This window comes from Rissa tridactyla, chromosome 3 (assembly GCF_028500815.1).
Source record: "Rissa tridactyla isolate bRisTri1 chromosome 3, bRisTri1.patW.cur.20221130, whole genome shotgun sequence".
Lineage (NCBI taxonomy): Eukaryota > Metazoa > Chordata > Aves > Charadriiformes > Laridae > Rissa > Rissa tridactyla.
The window spans coordinates 58,262,748-58,279,028 of NC_071468.1; the positions used below are offsets into that span (position 1 = coordinate 58,262,748).

Consider the following 16,281-nt stretch of genomic DNA (forward strand, 5'->3'; position numbering starts at 1 on the left):
GGAGGGAGGGTGAAGAAATTAGCTTGTATTTAGGCAACAAGGCAGATTTTGAAAGTGTCATTGCCTAAATGCTTACAAATTCCTCTTGCTTTATAGCTGCAGTGATTTAAGTCTACTTCATTAGGCCAAGCTTATTTCACTATGCCTAGAACTTCAAGACAACCTCACCAAAGAAAGGCAGGAAAATTCAGTGTCTTAAAATGTGCCCAGGCACAACCCAAAGAAACTGAGTGCATCCATAAATTCTTCCACACCAACACGCATGAATGCATACACCAAAGTATATCCTTCCCCATTCATTTTTAAACCATGGAAAACAGAACAATAAAGACAAGCAAAAAGTCTATTTTAGAGCCTTGTTTAGACAACATCTCTGACTTTAAATCAAAGTTATTGAAGTAGATTAAATTAAAACAATTCAGTCAGTTTGGGGCTGGACTATATTACAACACAGTGCCTACAACATGACAGTTTCATCCCTCTCCTCAGAGGCAGGACCAAACTGGTCTTGGTCTAGGACTCAACACATTGCAGCTGTGTTTGGCCACATCTCTAGTACAGACTGCCACCTCAGGGGGGTGGAGAAGAGTGGGACAAGACAGCCATATTATAATCTACTTTTATCCAGAAGTTCCAAACCAGGCCCAACCTAAATCACCAGTGAGTCAGAATCAAACATAATTAATTGAGAACATAATTTAACACCTTGGGTCTCTGCAGGGCTGCAGCACACCTTCATTAACTTGTTGCAGCGGAGTGGTCACATCTTCACAGCCAGAATTATGGTATGTTTTTAACACTTGTGTTATCGCATATGATTCCTGTCTCAGTCCAAAGTGCAAGCTAGTGTTTAACCTCCCTCCTTCCCCATCAATTATTAAATACAAATTATTCTTCTTTTCTTCAGCAAGACCAAAGGAGTAAAGGCTGTTGGCAATGCATCATCTACAAAAATAGTTAGTCCTATAATTCATTAGTGATGAATATAAGAGACTTTCTTTTTCTTTTCATTTGACTAACCTGTGCCCAGTACCACAGACAGGAAGGTACAAACTGTATCTGTTTAAGTGAAAAAAATATATACAACTATATTTAACATTTAAATTACTTTAAACACAACTGTTTGCATACTAACAATCTTATGTACATTCAGTTTTAAACAATACCTCTTTAATATCCTCTTCTTTTGTTAAACAAGTTTTATTTTCCTCCCAAAATACCCAATGCTACTTTAAAATTCTGGAGGGGAAAAGGTTTGAGCTATATAGAAAATAGCAAGATGTCTTACAATTGTAATGTATAATAGCACATATTTTTCATAAAAACAACACATCATTCAAAAACTGAACCTCTGTAAAAGTTCTCAAAAGTCCAACAGGACTGTCTTTAAAAGCTTACTTTGGTTAACAGCAAATCATTCTTAAACAATTAAGGAAAAAAATATATATTCTTTTACCACCTCTACAGATGCATTTCCTTGGCATATTGTAGCAATCCATATATCTTTACAGATGAGCACTGCAGCTGTTCAGCACTCTTTATTTGTACTGTGATTTCAATAGAATGGATTATATATCAGATTGGATTGATTTATAATTAAATTAGTCCAACTTCCTAAGATCTCTGAATAAGAGAACTCTCTTCCTAAGACTTCCTAAGATCTCTGGATATCAGAGAAAGAATGGCAACACTAGTAATTCTTCCTCACAAGGTTGATCTCATGCAGTACTTGCAACAGCATCACTAATTTGCATGAAACTGCTGTTTCCCTGCTTATCTTTCCTGCTCAGGAGAGTAACACAACTTTTGTTGAGCTCTACATACTCTGACACCAACCAGTTGCACCAGCCTCTGAGCATTCAGACAAACGAAGTGCCACTGGACTTAACGGTAATGCAATGATTTCCTCTGAGTCAGTATGCAGATTTCGGGTGACATGTGCCTCCATATCACTGAAATTTTACTCATTTCCAGGGGAATAAATGTTCTCAGCTTTTGGCCACAAAGAGGAACTTGATCTTTCTCTTTCTTCCCTCCTTGCACTATGAAACCCTCTGATCCATCAAAAAAATCACAAACAAAGAAGCAAAAAATGTAAGATTCTCCAGGAAAAGAACACTGCATTAGTCACTATGCATCAGTTAAGCTGAAAAGTAGAGAAGTCTGACTGATGAGCAAAGGCACTTGGTAGCAGTCCTGTGAACAATAGTCAATGAGTCAACAATTTCAGTCTTGTGATCCAACTGACCAGCAGCGAAGGCTCTGCAGAGGAAGATTTTGTGGATGATGTAACAGAGGATTTTTTAGCACCTTCCTCTTGAAAAGGAATTGTTGCACTGTTGTGGAGGTCTGCATTCATAAAACACCTGCTGCCTCGAATATAATCCGTTCCCCTCACTAAATGCTTGTCAGACACTGGCCTTGAGAGGGGGTGTTGTGTGGAGGGGCTTTCTTCAATGATTGGGGGTATCCTTTCATTACTGAAGTACCTGCAGAGGACATCTTCACCTGTGTGAACACAAGGAGGAAAACCAATTATTGCTGACTTCAAAACCCTCCATTAACACTTTCTATTTTTATAAAAAGATTCTGGTTACATGTCAAATTGCCCAGATTTTAGTTACCTTTCATAACACGCCTGGACATAAGCAGCTGTCAATAGATTTATGGCTTTTCACATCTTCAATATTTTTTAAGCAACACAAAGAGCAACAAAATAAATTCACACAGAGAGGGGATACCATTTGACTGTTAAATTCCAGCTTCACACACCCCAAACCCCACTAGTACAGACTACCCTCTTGCAAATCATTATCATGAGCGAGACCAAACAAACGTTCTCGTAACATGTCATTGAAGGTGCTGATACACCAGAGTTGAATCCACGTTTATCTGAGTGTAACTCCTGACTAACTTAAAAGCTACAACTATTACTCTGGACAACAGAAATTAATTTTGCAGATAAAGATGTAAGCACTTCCCTGGTTTTGACCATTGATTTGTGATGCTATCTCTTTTTTTACTCTTCCCTAGAAACCTGACCATGGCAGCTGCTGCTAGAAACACCCTACTGGGCTAGACAGGCCTTTGTTCTGATCCAGCTTACATACAAGCCTGCAACACTTAAGTACATTTCAAGTGTTAAAAAAAGCCAACACAAAAGCAAAAGCAAAACCAACCAGAAACCATACATACAAAAACCAGCCCTGCCACCTGGTGATCGTTCTGTTAGACTTGTTACTTAGCTTGTTCCTAATATCCCTCCAGGTTGGTGCTTCTTGGTTTTGCATTAAATTCATAGAATTCAGCTCCTATTTTCCCTTGAATTACACATCAGCTTTCATAACTGATTTCAAGAATAAACTAAATAGTCATCCTTTCTTATTTCCTACTCTAACAGGACTAGTAGCCTTTCAGATGCAAAAGGAGGGAGGGAGAGAGGGGCAATGGGGGAAGGAAGAAAAGCCACCCAACCTAACATCCAACATTATCAGCTTCTGTTTCTCTCCCATTCTGTGACATCTGCAGAATATGTTGTTTCCAAACAGCAGCTGCAGTAAAAAGCAACTCCTAAAAGGCCCTACATTTTCCTTTTGAGAATAAGCTTGCTTCTGCAACAGCCTTCACAGTGATCTAAACAAACAGAAAGGCTTATCAAAAAAAGCAGATTTTGAACAATATTAAATGCAGAAGAAAGGGAAAGGGATATGTGTAAGAGCAAAATGGTAGACCTGCGCTATAAAGAGACAAGTACAGGTCTGTCCCAGTCATTCTAGCCTACTTTTAATGCTCACAAGAATTCTAAGACGGGACAACAAAATTTTGAGCCCAGCACTGAACAGCCTCACTAATTTCACAACTACCATCTGGCATTCCTGCTAAAATCAACAACTGTCATCTTGGATCATTTCAGCAATACGCAAACACTAATCCTCTGTTCCTAATTTAGACACTTCCTCTCCAAAACTTCCTTGGGGTGAACTGGATGGAAGGGACAAGAAAGAGGGACAAGACCTAAACCCTTGCCTTTTCTCCCTGGTGCTCGTGGCCTGGAGAAAGGTTCTGCGGCTCCTATCCAGCTCCCATCCGCAGGCATTGACAAAGGACGAGGTTTTCCTAAAGGCAACAGAGAATGTTATGAGGAATTACATAAATTTTAGGAAACCAACTTTTAGACTGATAATTTTTTCAGTTAAGCAAAGGGAGAGATGCAGCAAAAATCAGTTAAAGCTACAGAAAAAAAATATTTCAAGATACTTCCACTGGTGATATATAAGAAAGCAATGTGCTGAGATTGAACAGCCACATTCTTGCTCATTTACAGCAGCAGTGGACATAATGACCAAAAATTATAACCAAGATACTTATGGAAGTGGCCAAACGTGGCAGCAGAGCCCAGCTGGGTGACATTCATTAAAGAAATAACAGCTTTTAAGTGAAATTATTTGAGATGTGGAATTTCATTCACATTCACAATTTGCACAGACTGCCCTCAGTATCCATCAAGACTAGCGAGCAGTTTTCTGACACAAATTATTCCAAACAGACCAAAGCGTTTATCATAACAGCAGTAATGAAAGAGGAATGAACTCACCATAGGACTGTGTTTTTTCCCGCATCTTGGCTGGTAGGATATTTGCTTCGATGGGATACCCAGGCAACTGATCCGAATCCGCAATAGTAAACCTTCGCCTTCGACTCTCCTGATCCAGAAAAGAATTGGGAGACTCGGCGCCCTTGGACCCAGGTAGTGGCTGACTGAGTTTGTTGCCTCCTCCATATACAAAACTCCCCTTTTCATCTCTGAAAGGACATTTCACTTCAGTTAGTAGCTTAAAAGAGTTTCACGCTACAGACACGAGCAGGTTTGAAATATACTTCTAGTCATTAAGTCACACTCCTGACAACTGTCATTGTGTTGCAAACAAGCTAAAAAAAAATATAACCAAGTCATGTGATGGAGGACTTCATTATAAACATATTTACCAAGGAGAAAAGAAAGATACCTCCCTCATACTAATTGACTTTTAATGAGCCAGTAATTTAACACATGGAGAAATTTAGAGGTATCACCCCTGAAAAAGCTTTTGAGAAATGGGACCTTTGTGCCCTGAGGGTATCAAAGCTCACGATTCACTGCCTGTTCAGTATGCAGTTATGACAGAGGAGTGCATGCATAGGTTTATCCATCTCTGTGTAATGGCAACACCTATCGCCTCCATCTGTGGGACTATGCTTTTCAGTCATTTTAAGAGCCTAATAAATGCCACTGGATAATCACCACCTTCTCTCTCCATCCAAAAGTGAGACCCCCTTGAGAGTTTCAGTAATAAATTCATAGTGTATATACATATGATTTTTGAGCAATTTCTGCAGGAATTCCCTTCCCAGAGCAATCCTTCATTCCAAAGGCCAGAAATAGCCATTTTTAGAACCAGTCCTTGTAAGTACTTTTGGAAGAAAACCTACCCTCCAAGTTAAGATTTGTCTGGGTTTTTTCCCCCCCATCCTTCCCTGTACATGCTGCAATCTTATTGCTTGAAGCAACCATCAGCCAAGTCAGGCATAAAAATACACAGCTGACTGTCTAAGCACATACATACCCCAGTATTCACTACAGCCCCCTGGCCAGCACATACCACTTTTTCCAGCTCTCCATCAAGAACAATGCTAGAGCTCAGTGAATGGAGAGAGCTATTTATGGAGTTTCAGGGACTGAAAATTGCACGGAAGCGTGGAAGTGTTACACCACAACTGTATGTACACGGAGAGCTCTCCTACAACACCACCATGTGGAGACTGTTGTGGGGAGGGAAACCAGCCACCGCTCTCTGCCTCCTCAGTGTGGACCAGAGAAGGTCCATGGCAGGAAGGGAAAAGAACAGGATGATGAGGGGGGGAAAAAAATGAAATGACCTCACAAATGCACCACAGTTTCAAGAGAAGACAAAAACATGCAGAGGTGAAATTAAATAGCCAAACAGAAGACAAGACAACTGCCCTTTCTCCTCTTCCTGGCTGCCACGGCTTCCCACATTTGCTTTCTTTAAAAGTCAAAGTCAAGAAGTCTTCCCCTTTCCACACATCATCCAGGACAAGTTTTACAACTTGCATTGGTACTTCCTTCCTTGTCAACACAGATTCAGGTCTAAAGGCATCTGAAGCTAGATATAATTTTGTGACACTTTCCTAAATTGATAAACAAACTGAGCACAAGCACGTAATTCACTGATGTGCTTGAAATGTAACAATTTAAAGAAAATACCAGGGCATTCTGAAGTCAGTTGTTAAATCTACATACTTGTTTTTATACTAAGAAATTTGATTATTTTTAATCTTTGTTTTAAGAACTGAGCAGGCATAAACATGAAAGACAGGGAGACAGCAGGTCAAGGTGGATCTAACTTCAGTAAAGAGACCCCATACTGAAGAAACCCTCTCCCCCTGCTCCAGTACTGCCCTGAAGACTGCAGTAATACAACCTCTGTGTCTGTATCAGGCCTTACATGACAGGAGGCAAGATCTCCTCCTATGCAAGTCCTGTAGCAAAAGGTCAGAGTTACTATGCTGGGCTATCTACATGTAACACTAAGTGTCAGGACAGGCCAGGAAGCATGCCGCCCCCGCAAAAAACCCTTTTGTCCATCACCTTCCCATATCAGCCGCCAGGGTTCTGGCACAAGTCAACATGGACTTGAAAACAAACAAAAGCTAACCATACCATATCCCCACCCCCCCTCTTTTATGTACACAGGTCTGCGTTTTTATAGCTTACACCGCAAGAAAAAAATAAAGTTGAAATAATCGACTCTCCCTTTCCTTCAGTGGAAACATTCTCATTTTATACAGCTTGCAAGATTAAAAATTTAAGCCAAGTTCTTTTCTATCCTAACTCCCACAACAGTTACTTAACTTGCTAAAAAAAAAACCAACCAAACAAAAAAACACAGACACAAAAAACCCACACAAAAAAAAAAAACAAACAGTGGAAAAAATTACAGACAAAAATTACTTCTTGTTATGTGCCATCAGATTTAAACAAAATCAAAAACGTAACCCCACAACAAAACTAGGGATGACATCCCTTCATGTTTTGGGAACAACTCTGATCTATGTGGTACACAATCTTCTAATAATAAAATCTATTACAGTCCTGGTAGTTTATGCATTTAAACATAAGCTTAAGAAATTGTATGCATTTAAGCAACTAGAAGAAAGTCTGCGAGATCTGCAATTTCCTCAAGCGAATTTGCACAGAGCTCTGACAGCAAGCCAGCTCAGAAACAAGTGTTATAAAGGAGTTTTTTGTTCAGTAGTGCATATTTATTTGCATACCGAGGAGAATACGGAACAGCTGGTGGAGGTGGTATGTACAGATCCAAAATGGCTGGCTTCTCTTTTTTCAGTGAGGTATCCATGGTGCTTTCTGGTGACTGGGTTGAAGTTGGCAGAGGGCTGGTCTGAAATGTTAGACAGCTATCAAACATTTGAGCACTGATTTATCGTTCACAAAAAGATAATTCAATAATCAATAGTACTGTTTCAACCCCTAGTGAACTATTTCTGTGCTTCATGAACACATTAAAAACTCTTAGCATTTACATTTTCCTTCACCCCCAGTTTAGGCTAGCTTTGCAGTGCCTCCTACAGAAATTCCATCACAGGTAATGCATTGCTCAAGAATATTTTGCTCTTTCCGGTTCTATTTTTCCTGCAAATTCCATAGACAGAAAAAGCAATAGAGACAAACCCCCTTCTATTTTTAGATCCATTAAAAGTATGCAATTTGTTAAATACAGATAGGATCTGCAACACTTACAAAGCCAGCTCACGCTACCCTTATTCTATACAATCCAAGGGCGGGAGCACGGGCACAGGCAGGAATGTGGTAAAGTTCACCACAAATTGCATCAAGTGATATAACTAGGGTAAGGGAAGCAAAGGAAAAATATATTTGGTATCGCTCATCTGAGCAAGTCTGACATTTAGCTCTCTGTGGCTCGCACTTGTATGTTCCCAGTATCTTGCCAGGCTCCTGTCTGCCTCTAGGAGAGCAAAGGCTTGAAGGACCCTTTTAGCTTTGTCAGGCAAGAGAACTGCATCCTCCCCTTTTTGTCAAGGACCTGCCCAGGCCTTCACTCTGGCCACTCAGTTAATGGCACCCGTGCACAAGCATCTGCCTCTTACCCGTCAGTACACCGGAACCCAGACCTGTCAACAGGCTTCTCCAATTACTCATTCCCCCAAGGAAACACTGCTTGCCAGAGACTATATCCCGGCCCAGCTCTTCACACCAGTAACATATTCTTTGCTTTGGGTAACCCTGGAAAGCTCAGAGGGGGGTGGTGGTTTGGGGTCTGATTAAATGGCAGGCACAATGCCACAAAAACAAGACGCAGGCACTGGTGAGAGGAAGGATGAGAAAGGAGTCAAACGTGCATCCTCTACCCAGTTTGAGAGAAATCTGCTTGCCTCAAGACTTGCAATAGCCACTGGTATTTCACAGGTTGATAAATTTTCCTCACAGCTGTAGTCACTTGTGTCAGAACAGAAGTAGAAATGGGAATTCTCCTTCGTTTTCTTTATTTCAGGTAATCAGTTTAGAGTCAATTTGGTTATTTCCTCCTGTAGGCATTAAGCCATAAGCTTCCTAATACAACATGTCACTCCTCAACATAGTTATTTGATGTATTAACTTCATGTTCTCTGTCTGCTCATTACCCAATCTGAATTGCCCAACAACCAAATCTTTATTTAAATAAGTACTTTGTATAACTTCTTGAAAAAACACTCACTCTTTCCCATCCTTCACCAGGCTAAAAAGAGGACAAATATACAGAATAATCTAAGTTATTTCGACAAAAACATAATACTCTGCTTAACAGAGGAAGCATTTATTACTCTATGCTGATGAATTCCATACGTATCAGCAGTTTTGCCTCAGATAAGTTCTCCCAGTGGCATGCTGACTGATTAAAATGCTCAACACACCTAGTCCCTTTGTGTACCGAGAGGGCACTATCGAGGGTAACAAAACAAAACAAAAACAGGAACATTTTCCCTTTCATCTAAGAACCAGAAGAGGACAGAGCCATTTCACTTAACCTTTCTTGACCTATACTTAAACATGAGTCCCTGGGAGCATTTCTGGTATTTCTCTTTTTCATGTTGCAACCAAGGCATTCCCATCCCGATGTTACAGTTGAGCTGGCAGCCTCTCACCTGGACCAAGGGTGGTTTCCAGCGCAGGTTCTTTAGTGGAGCAGGAGTGAAATGGAAAGAGCCGGTGGGACGTTTCTTAAGCAGCAGCCTAACTCCAGCAGGATTCTCTCGCAACTTTGCCACCAGGTTTTTTAGTTGCCATCCAACCTGGAAGAGAATAAAGACATCTTTTATCTAGCATTGCTTTTCTGAAAGCAAACAAACGAGAAAAAAACTAAATCCCCCAAGTCAAACTGTCTGTTTTAACATGAACTTAATGAGAGAAGAGAGACCCAAAAAAGCCAGAATGCAGGAAAAAAAAATTGGAAAGCTTCTTTTTTGGAAGGATCATCTTTGTTTTGTTTCAAAAAAAGATCTCTAAGCTGTAAATTAAACTTTGAGGTATTAAGTAATGCTCTTTATACCTCAGCTCCAGTCCTAAAAGGATGCATAGATGTGGTCAAATTAAGTAACACAGGGATTCACAGCGAACAACTACTGTCATGTTTCTTTCTCACATTGAAAGGCATTGCTTACCTTCGCTAAGCAAAAATGTCATTTTTTCCATCTACGTTCCCAGATGCAAACGATTTGACAAATACTTGAGTGTTTTAAAGCGGTTTTTATCTGCATTCCAGTAGATTGTAACAATGCATTTTAAATCAGGCCTTAAATATAACAGGTGATGCAGACAGTGTTTAAACACAGAATATTGCATATTTATTTTATCAAAACACTGCAAAGAAATAATTTCAAATCCAAGTAAAATTTGTCTTGAAAGCAAAATGTTAAAAAGCCTCAAAGACTTCAACAGGAAAATACTAGAACCGTCTCCTGACCCCATCCATTCAAAATGTGTGGGGAGTGAACTTTGCAGAGCAAGTTTAAGGGAAGATAAACGTAAACCTGTTTATTACTAACCACAGTTTGCCGATTAACCTGGATCACTTCATCACCAGCATGAATCTTCTGAGAACGATCAGCAGGGGACTATAAAGAAGAAAACAAGAGGCATGTACTTCAGCAGGTTTTCCTCCCTCCCATAACAACCCTCACCAAGCTAAGTCAAAGGCTGTATCTATAACGAGGAGCAGCGATGAAAATTTTTGCAGAGATAGATCACACATTACATCATTGAGAATGTAATGATGACTTGAGAAATGCAAAACAAATACAACTTACGATTTATTTTTTACACTGGGGGAACTAGAGGGAAAGGGAGAAGGCATAGCCTACAACTGTCACAAGCCAAATTGTACCTAAGTCATGGGACGGTCTCTGCTGTCCTTTTGCCTCCAGTTTGTGCTGTAGTTTCAGACAGCCGTGTGAGAGGACTGAAAAGAAGACTTCACTCCTAAAACAACAACTCTCTTAAACTTAGCTTTTAAATAAGCGTATACTGATTCTAAAAAAAAAATACACTAAGATTTTGAAGGTACAGAACAAAGGACCAAAAACCCTCCAACCCACAAAATCAATCTATTTGACTTTCCCTTTTTGTTTCCTAATCTAAATAAGAGATACCAACTTTAATGTGGAATTACCTGCCTGCATCATCAAGGTTAACAGATAAAATGTATGCTTGCACACATCAAGTGTGTGTAGACAGGTAGGAAACCATTAGCAAGGAACAGCTAAATGTGTCAATATTTGTTTAGATTTATCTACAGCTGGTGCCACACACCAGCTACCACTGCAGTTATTGAAACTGGTTTCACTGCTATTAACACACCAACTCTGACCAGCCTTGACAACACCCAAAGTGCACGGGCATACTACCTTGGTATATTGCACCCTGATCACGGGGCAACTTCTCCTCCCACTCCACCCACCCCATGAGTAACCACCTGGCACCAGGCCAGCTCTTCCTAATGACTTCAGAACTAAGCACTTCGATTAAGGACTCCCTTCTCATCATCACACCTTCAGAGGCTCAAGTAACTTTTTTATTAGGAGGAAGTGTAGGAATAAACAGTGCAACAAGGGAAGACAACATGGGGGAATTTGTGGGAGGCTCCAGCTATCATGAGTAACCCCATTTCTTCATTGTCTTCTCACTTCCTCTGAGAGGAAATGCTTCTGTGGAAGGCTGCATATATATGAGTCAACCAAGATCAGGAAAAAATGCTGTGCCAAAGTCAAGTTCGTGAAAAACAAAGCTCATTTCAAGCTGTCCTTTGGGCGATCAACAGCCTGTCTGGAGGAGGGTGGGGGACCCTTACACAGAGGAGTCCTACAACAAGTGCCAGCAAGCACAGCAGACACTGCAATCGCATTGTGAGAACACAGAAAAGAGCAAAGTTTAGATCTAGGTGAACGTGACGCAGGAAGTCACAAGTAGGAGGTACAAATTAGGAATCCTCTTGGCTGAACGGTATCAAATGCACAGACTTCCCCAGTCCTTACAATGTACAGTACTGTTAATTTTGGCGTGCAATTCCACTGTATTCCAAGTCACCAGCTTCTGGGGATAGCTACTAAAATACCATTTCAAACCTAGCAAGAAAATTGAGCTAAGACCCAGCCTGATCCCATGCCACCAGAAAGACCGGTTGTTTGCAGCTCTGTCACTTCTCAAGCTTTGCTGCTCCAAAGGAAAGAGCTTCCCCAAAGGAAGAGCTAGTGTTGAAGAGCCAGTACTCCAAAAAAAAAAAAAAAAGAAGTGGAAGCTTAGGTCAACACTCAAAGCTATAGAAGCAATACAGCCCCAACTCCTGGCCTCCAAAATGAGATCTAGATGCACAGGGAGTTTGGCGGCAGTCAGTGTTGGATTCTTTCACATTTATCAGATGTTGCAATTGGTGATAAAGTGGCCTCGGTCTATGTTTCAGACCCCATACAGAGTTATGCCAGGGCAATAGCATAAAAGCTATACAAGCTTTTGGTTTTCACTCTGAACTGCAAGCACAGATTTCCACCCACTCCTCCCTGGCCCCTGGATTTGGCAGGGGTACAACTAGAACCACTGGCTCTTTCCTATTCACAAAAAAAAAAAAAGAAAAAGAAAAAAGGCATTGCTGCAGCAGCCAAGGTCCTGTACTCCTTTTTCTTTCAGCCACTGCTCGTGTAGCGTGCCATGTCTGACAACACCACAGACTCAGCTGCTGGCCAGAGGTCCACTGCAATAACTGCCCATGAAAGTCTCAGCTACAGAGAACTCACAGTGTCAGAATAAAGCAAGCAACCATCTGCAGCAAAAAATACAGTTGCCTATCATGCCAACCATTTCCTTCCAACAGACCACTCTTAAAGCCTTACTTTTTCATAGTCTTTTTACAGTGCAAGGTAATTTTGTCACTGGACAGCTCATTGATTTCATTACTCATTACTGAATTTAGCACACTACCACCTAAGTGTTCCCATTAGGGCAGATTGCCTTTGCCAGCAGAGAGCAAATACATTCAAGACTTTGTTAAGCAAGATACCACAAGTGCTCAGAACAGCAGATACAGTAACTTATTAAAGCAATTATTTTAATGCCAAGCATTTGAACTAGCTTGTGTACTTGCAGAAACTGGTTTAATTAGACTAACAGTGAAACATACAGACACAAATATTTACAAATTGTGGATAAACAAATGATGCATCAAAGTATTTAAAGTAGTAGTATCAGGGAAAAACAGTAAAAAAAGTCAAACTAACTCAAAGCTACTCCCATATAGCCTGAGTTAATCTACATTTACTTCACTTACATTCTCTGTAGTTCCAGTAATTACATGTAATCCATCATAAGTTGATTTGATGTACATTCCCTAAATGTAAGCAGAAAATGAAAAACAAGTTTAAAGGCAAAAAACCACATAACTTATCTGATTAAACAACTGCTGGCAACAGACTCAAAACATTATTAAAAACACTTCACAATTCACACATTTGCCCTAGAAAAGTGTGTGGTATAATATCACAACATTCTAAACCTCTCCACAGATCACTTCTACTGTAATTAATTATAATATTTATGATGACTTGAAAAAACTAATATATGGAATGCAATTTAGAAACGCTGTCTAGTTGGTAATACCTGGGCTTCCTGCCTTGTTGTCTTTGGCCTCGAAGAAAACTTTATTTCTTTACTGCCCTGTCTGCACTAGAGAATTACAGGTTTTACTAGATGGTCATCAGCTCTCTCTCCATACAAAGCACACTTACAGGTGGGCTACAAATATTGCCTACATGTTCTTCTACAATTTCTCTTGGCAAGTCAATATACAGACTGCCTTGTAACCACAGTGCTGACATAAGCAATGAAAGTTCTGGCAGAACTAAGTATTTGTGGCTGTATTTGTTAATGCTTGGTGTAAATGCAAGGAAAAATACAGATGAAGTAGGTGTTGACCATATGAACACCAAATTAAAAATCACCAACAGTCTATTAACTAGTAATTGCACAGATTTCCCCACAAGATGTGACCAGTACATTGGTTTCACCGTTTATGAACAAACACATCTCTACTTTTCCTACCTACGTCTGTTGTTAGAAGCATTCACACTGAGCTGTACACAACTAGATGTTATTCAGCAGTCTTAGGCAGCTTTATCTGCCTGAAGTTACCACACATGGTTAGAAGTACAAGGCAAAATACAATATTTTTTTGCCCCTTCCTCTCCAGCCAATTCCCTTCCCTGTTTGCTTGTTGGTATCCAGTTGTGTGCACCTATGTCCTCATTTCTTACTTGGTCCAAGCTAGGCTGACTCTGCTTTGTTGTAGCTTGTGCATTAACAAAGAAGAATGCACTCAGTCAAATCCAGTGGCCTAGGTAAAACTACATAGCACAGTAAGACTGTAAACCTTCCTCTAAAAGCGTTCCTCTCTTCTGCCTTTGAGACCAGGAGGTCTTTACATTTAAGAATTTAAATTCCCTCCAACTCATTCTAACATGCCTGTTCCCCAGCCAGAAAATCCACCAAGATTTCAAACTCAGTTTCTCATAACCTGCACTCAGCTAAGCAGCATTCACTGAACAAACTAGATTCAGTAATATTACACAACCTCGGAACATTTAAAAGGATTTCTCGTATTCCTGGTAACAGCAACCCTCAAAAACCATCAAGTTCTTCACAATCTTGCTATAAACGCACACAAATACGTGTCTTTTAGAAACGCAAACACCATTTCTCATTACCTTCTCCCTCCCCTGCCTGAAAAACAGGTGGTTAAGGTAACCTGCGAAAATAAAATGTCTGATTTCACAAGCATCTGTAAATGCCCCAATAACCTGGTTAAGAAACAAACCTGCAACACTTCATCAAAAGTTATATTTGGGATCAAGCATATTAACATGCATACCCATCTCTGGCAGGCGCTCCAGCACACCAACTGACAATTAACCTTCAGAGCTTCTCTCCATGTCTCTTTCTGTTCCCCATAGGATATTAGTAGTTTTGAAATATCTTGCTATACACACACACACACGCAGTGGCTCACAAGACTACCTATTAAACACTGGGACATCAGGACACTCCAGAATCAGTTCTTACCAGGCCTTCCCCAGGTTTAATGTTGGTTAAATGAACCTCCTCCAGACACGCACACTGGCTCATCAACGGATCTGTAGTTGATCGGATGGCTTTATCGCAAATGCCATTTAAAGTCTTGGCCTACAATGAGAACAGAAAAAAAACAGTTACAAAATTTCTCTCCTGACTTCTTCCTCTATCATTTTTCAAAAATGGAAGTGAAATTAGTTCTAAAACTTGTCCCACTAATAAAGCATAGTTAAGAATCGAAAAATTGTTTGTACAGATCTATTCTACACCATTAGTGCCACTTCATCATCGCCAACAGATGCCAACACATCCTCTGTTTAAAAAAATAAATGCACAAAACATAGCAAAGTAATGGGTTTGGGGGTTTGTTTGCTTTAACCAAAATATAATCCATTAAAATACTGAAACATTTTGATGATTCCTTGTGGGACCAACTGACAGTTTTTCACTTTGTTCTTTATTTCTGCTATGAGAACAAAATTGGCCATGTGTCATTAAATAAAAAAAAAAAAAAGATGCTGGCCACTGACTTATCTGCACAAATCTTTACAGTATAAGGTAGGACATCTAGCACTTAAAGCATTTCAGCATTACTTCTTTCCACTGTGCCTCTGAGCTGACCTCTTCTGGAATGCTTACGAAAGCAAGGGTCATATTTCCTTTTGACCAAAACATAACTGATCCTAAGCCAACGTTATAACTAAAGGCAAATTCTGACTTTTTGTGTGAGCATGGCAGTAAAGTCAGAGGCAGAATGGCTTTGTCTTGTAGAACTTCTAACTAGAAGAATAGCTAATTAATCAGAAGGGGGAAAAAAAAAAAATAAAGTCACAGTCACAAATCTGTGCTGTCCCTACACTCATAAATTTCACTAATGCCCCACAGTATGTTCTGGGTCTTGACATTAACTGAAGCAATGCTGAAATTCAAAGTAGGTTACAAAAGCTTAAAGGAGAGGGGAGGGAGGATTAGTATACAGTACAGTAGTTAGTTATACACAATCTGGGAATCAGCACTGTAAGCCACAGTTTCACAGGGGTTTAAATCCTTCGAAGTGGATATATGTAATTACAGGGTGGGGGGAGCTGTCTTGTAGGAAGACATTCGTTTGGATTACAATGGTCCCTGGAAACAATAGTTCCAACGTTTTTTGTTTTATTTTGTTTTACATGAGATTTATAGAGCAGCAATAAAATAAATCAAAACAATGCTTAAGTGTGAATGCGAGGAACTGCTCAAACAAGGGAACTCCAAACAACAATACCTACTTCCAAAGTGGGTGTGCACAAATGGAAAAAGAAAGATGCAAAAAACTCCCTTTTACGTGGTCTCATTATTTACGGACAAAATTATTTTTAGTTATTGTGCTACTAAATTCCTAAGCATCTATGAGCTAGCGGAAGGCCTTATCAAAGACCACAGCCTGGTTCATGTCAAAAGCAGGAAGCGATGATTAACTGTTACAAAATATAAAAAGCATTCCATTACGCTCCTCATTTGGTCACAAGCCTGCTTCAAACAGCCCTGAAAACTCAGATCTTTCAAGCTCAAGTACAATCAGAGACCGAACTTCGGTTCTGTGGCAGGGCAGT

At 40.1% G+C, this 16,281-nt stretch overlaps 1 protein-coding gene across 2 annotated transcripts in view; it reads right to left on the bottom strand.

Annotated features, from left to right (window-relative positions):
- CNKSR3 (CNKSR family member 3) overlaps positions 1-16,281 on the bottom strand; it is a 62,116-nt gene continuing 45,835 nt past the window's right edge. The window contains exons 6-13 of one of the 2 annotated variants that reach the window (XM_054194671.1): positions 14,681-14,800; positions 12,894-12,953; positions 10,123-10,191; positions 9,223-9,369; positions 7,336-7,460; positions 4,595-4,803; positions 4,027-4,116; positions 1-2,508 (exon numbers count right to left, since the gene is read on the bottom strand). In XM_054194671.1, the coding sequence (XP_054050646.1) occupies positions 2,210-2,508; positions 4,027-4,116; positions 4,595-4,803; positions 7,336-7,460; positions 9,223-9,369; positions 10,123-10,191; positions 12,894-12,953; positions 14,681-14,800 (1,119 nt within the window). In that variant the 3' untranslated portion in view covers positions 1-2,209. The remainder of the gene's footprint in view (positions 2,509-4,026; positions 4,117-4,594; positions 4,804-7,335; positions 7,461-9,222; positions 9,370-10,122; positions 10,192-12,893; positions 12,954-14,680; positions 14,801-16,281) is intronic. The other variant, XM_054194670.1, reaches the window with a different exon arrangement.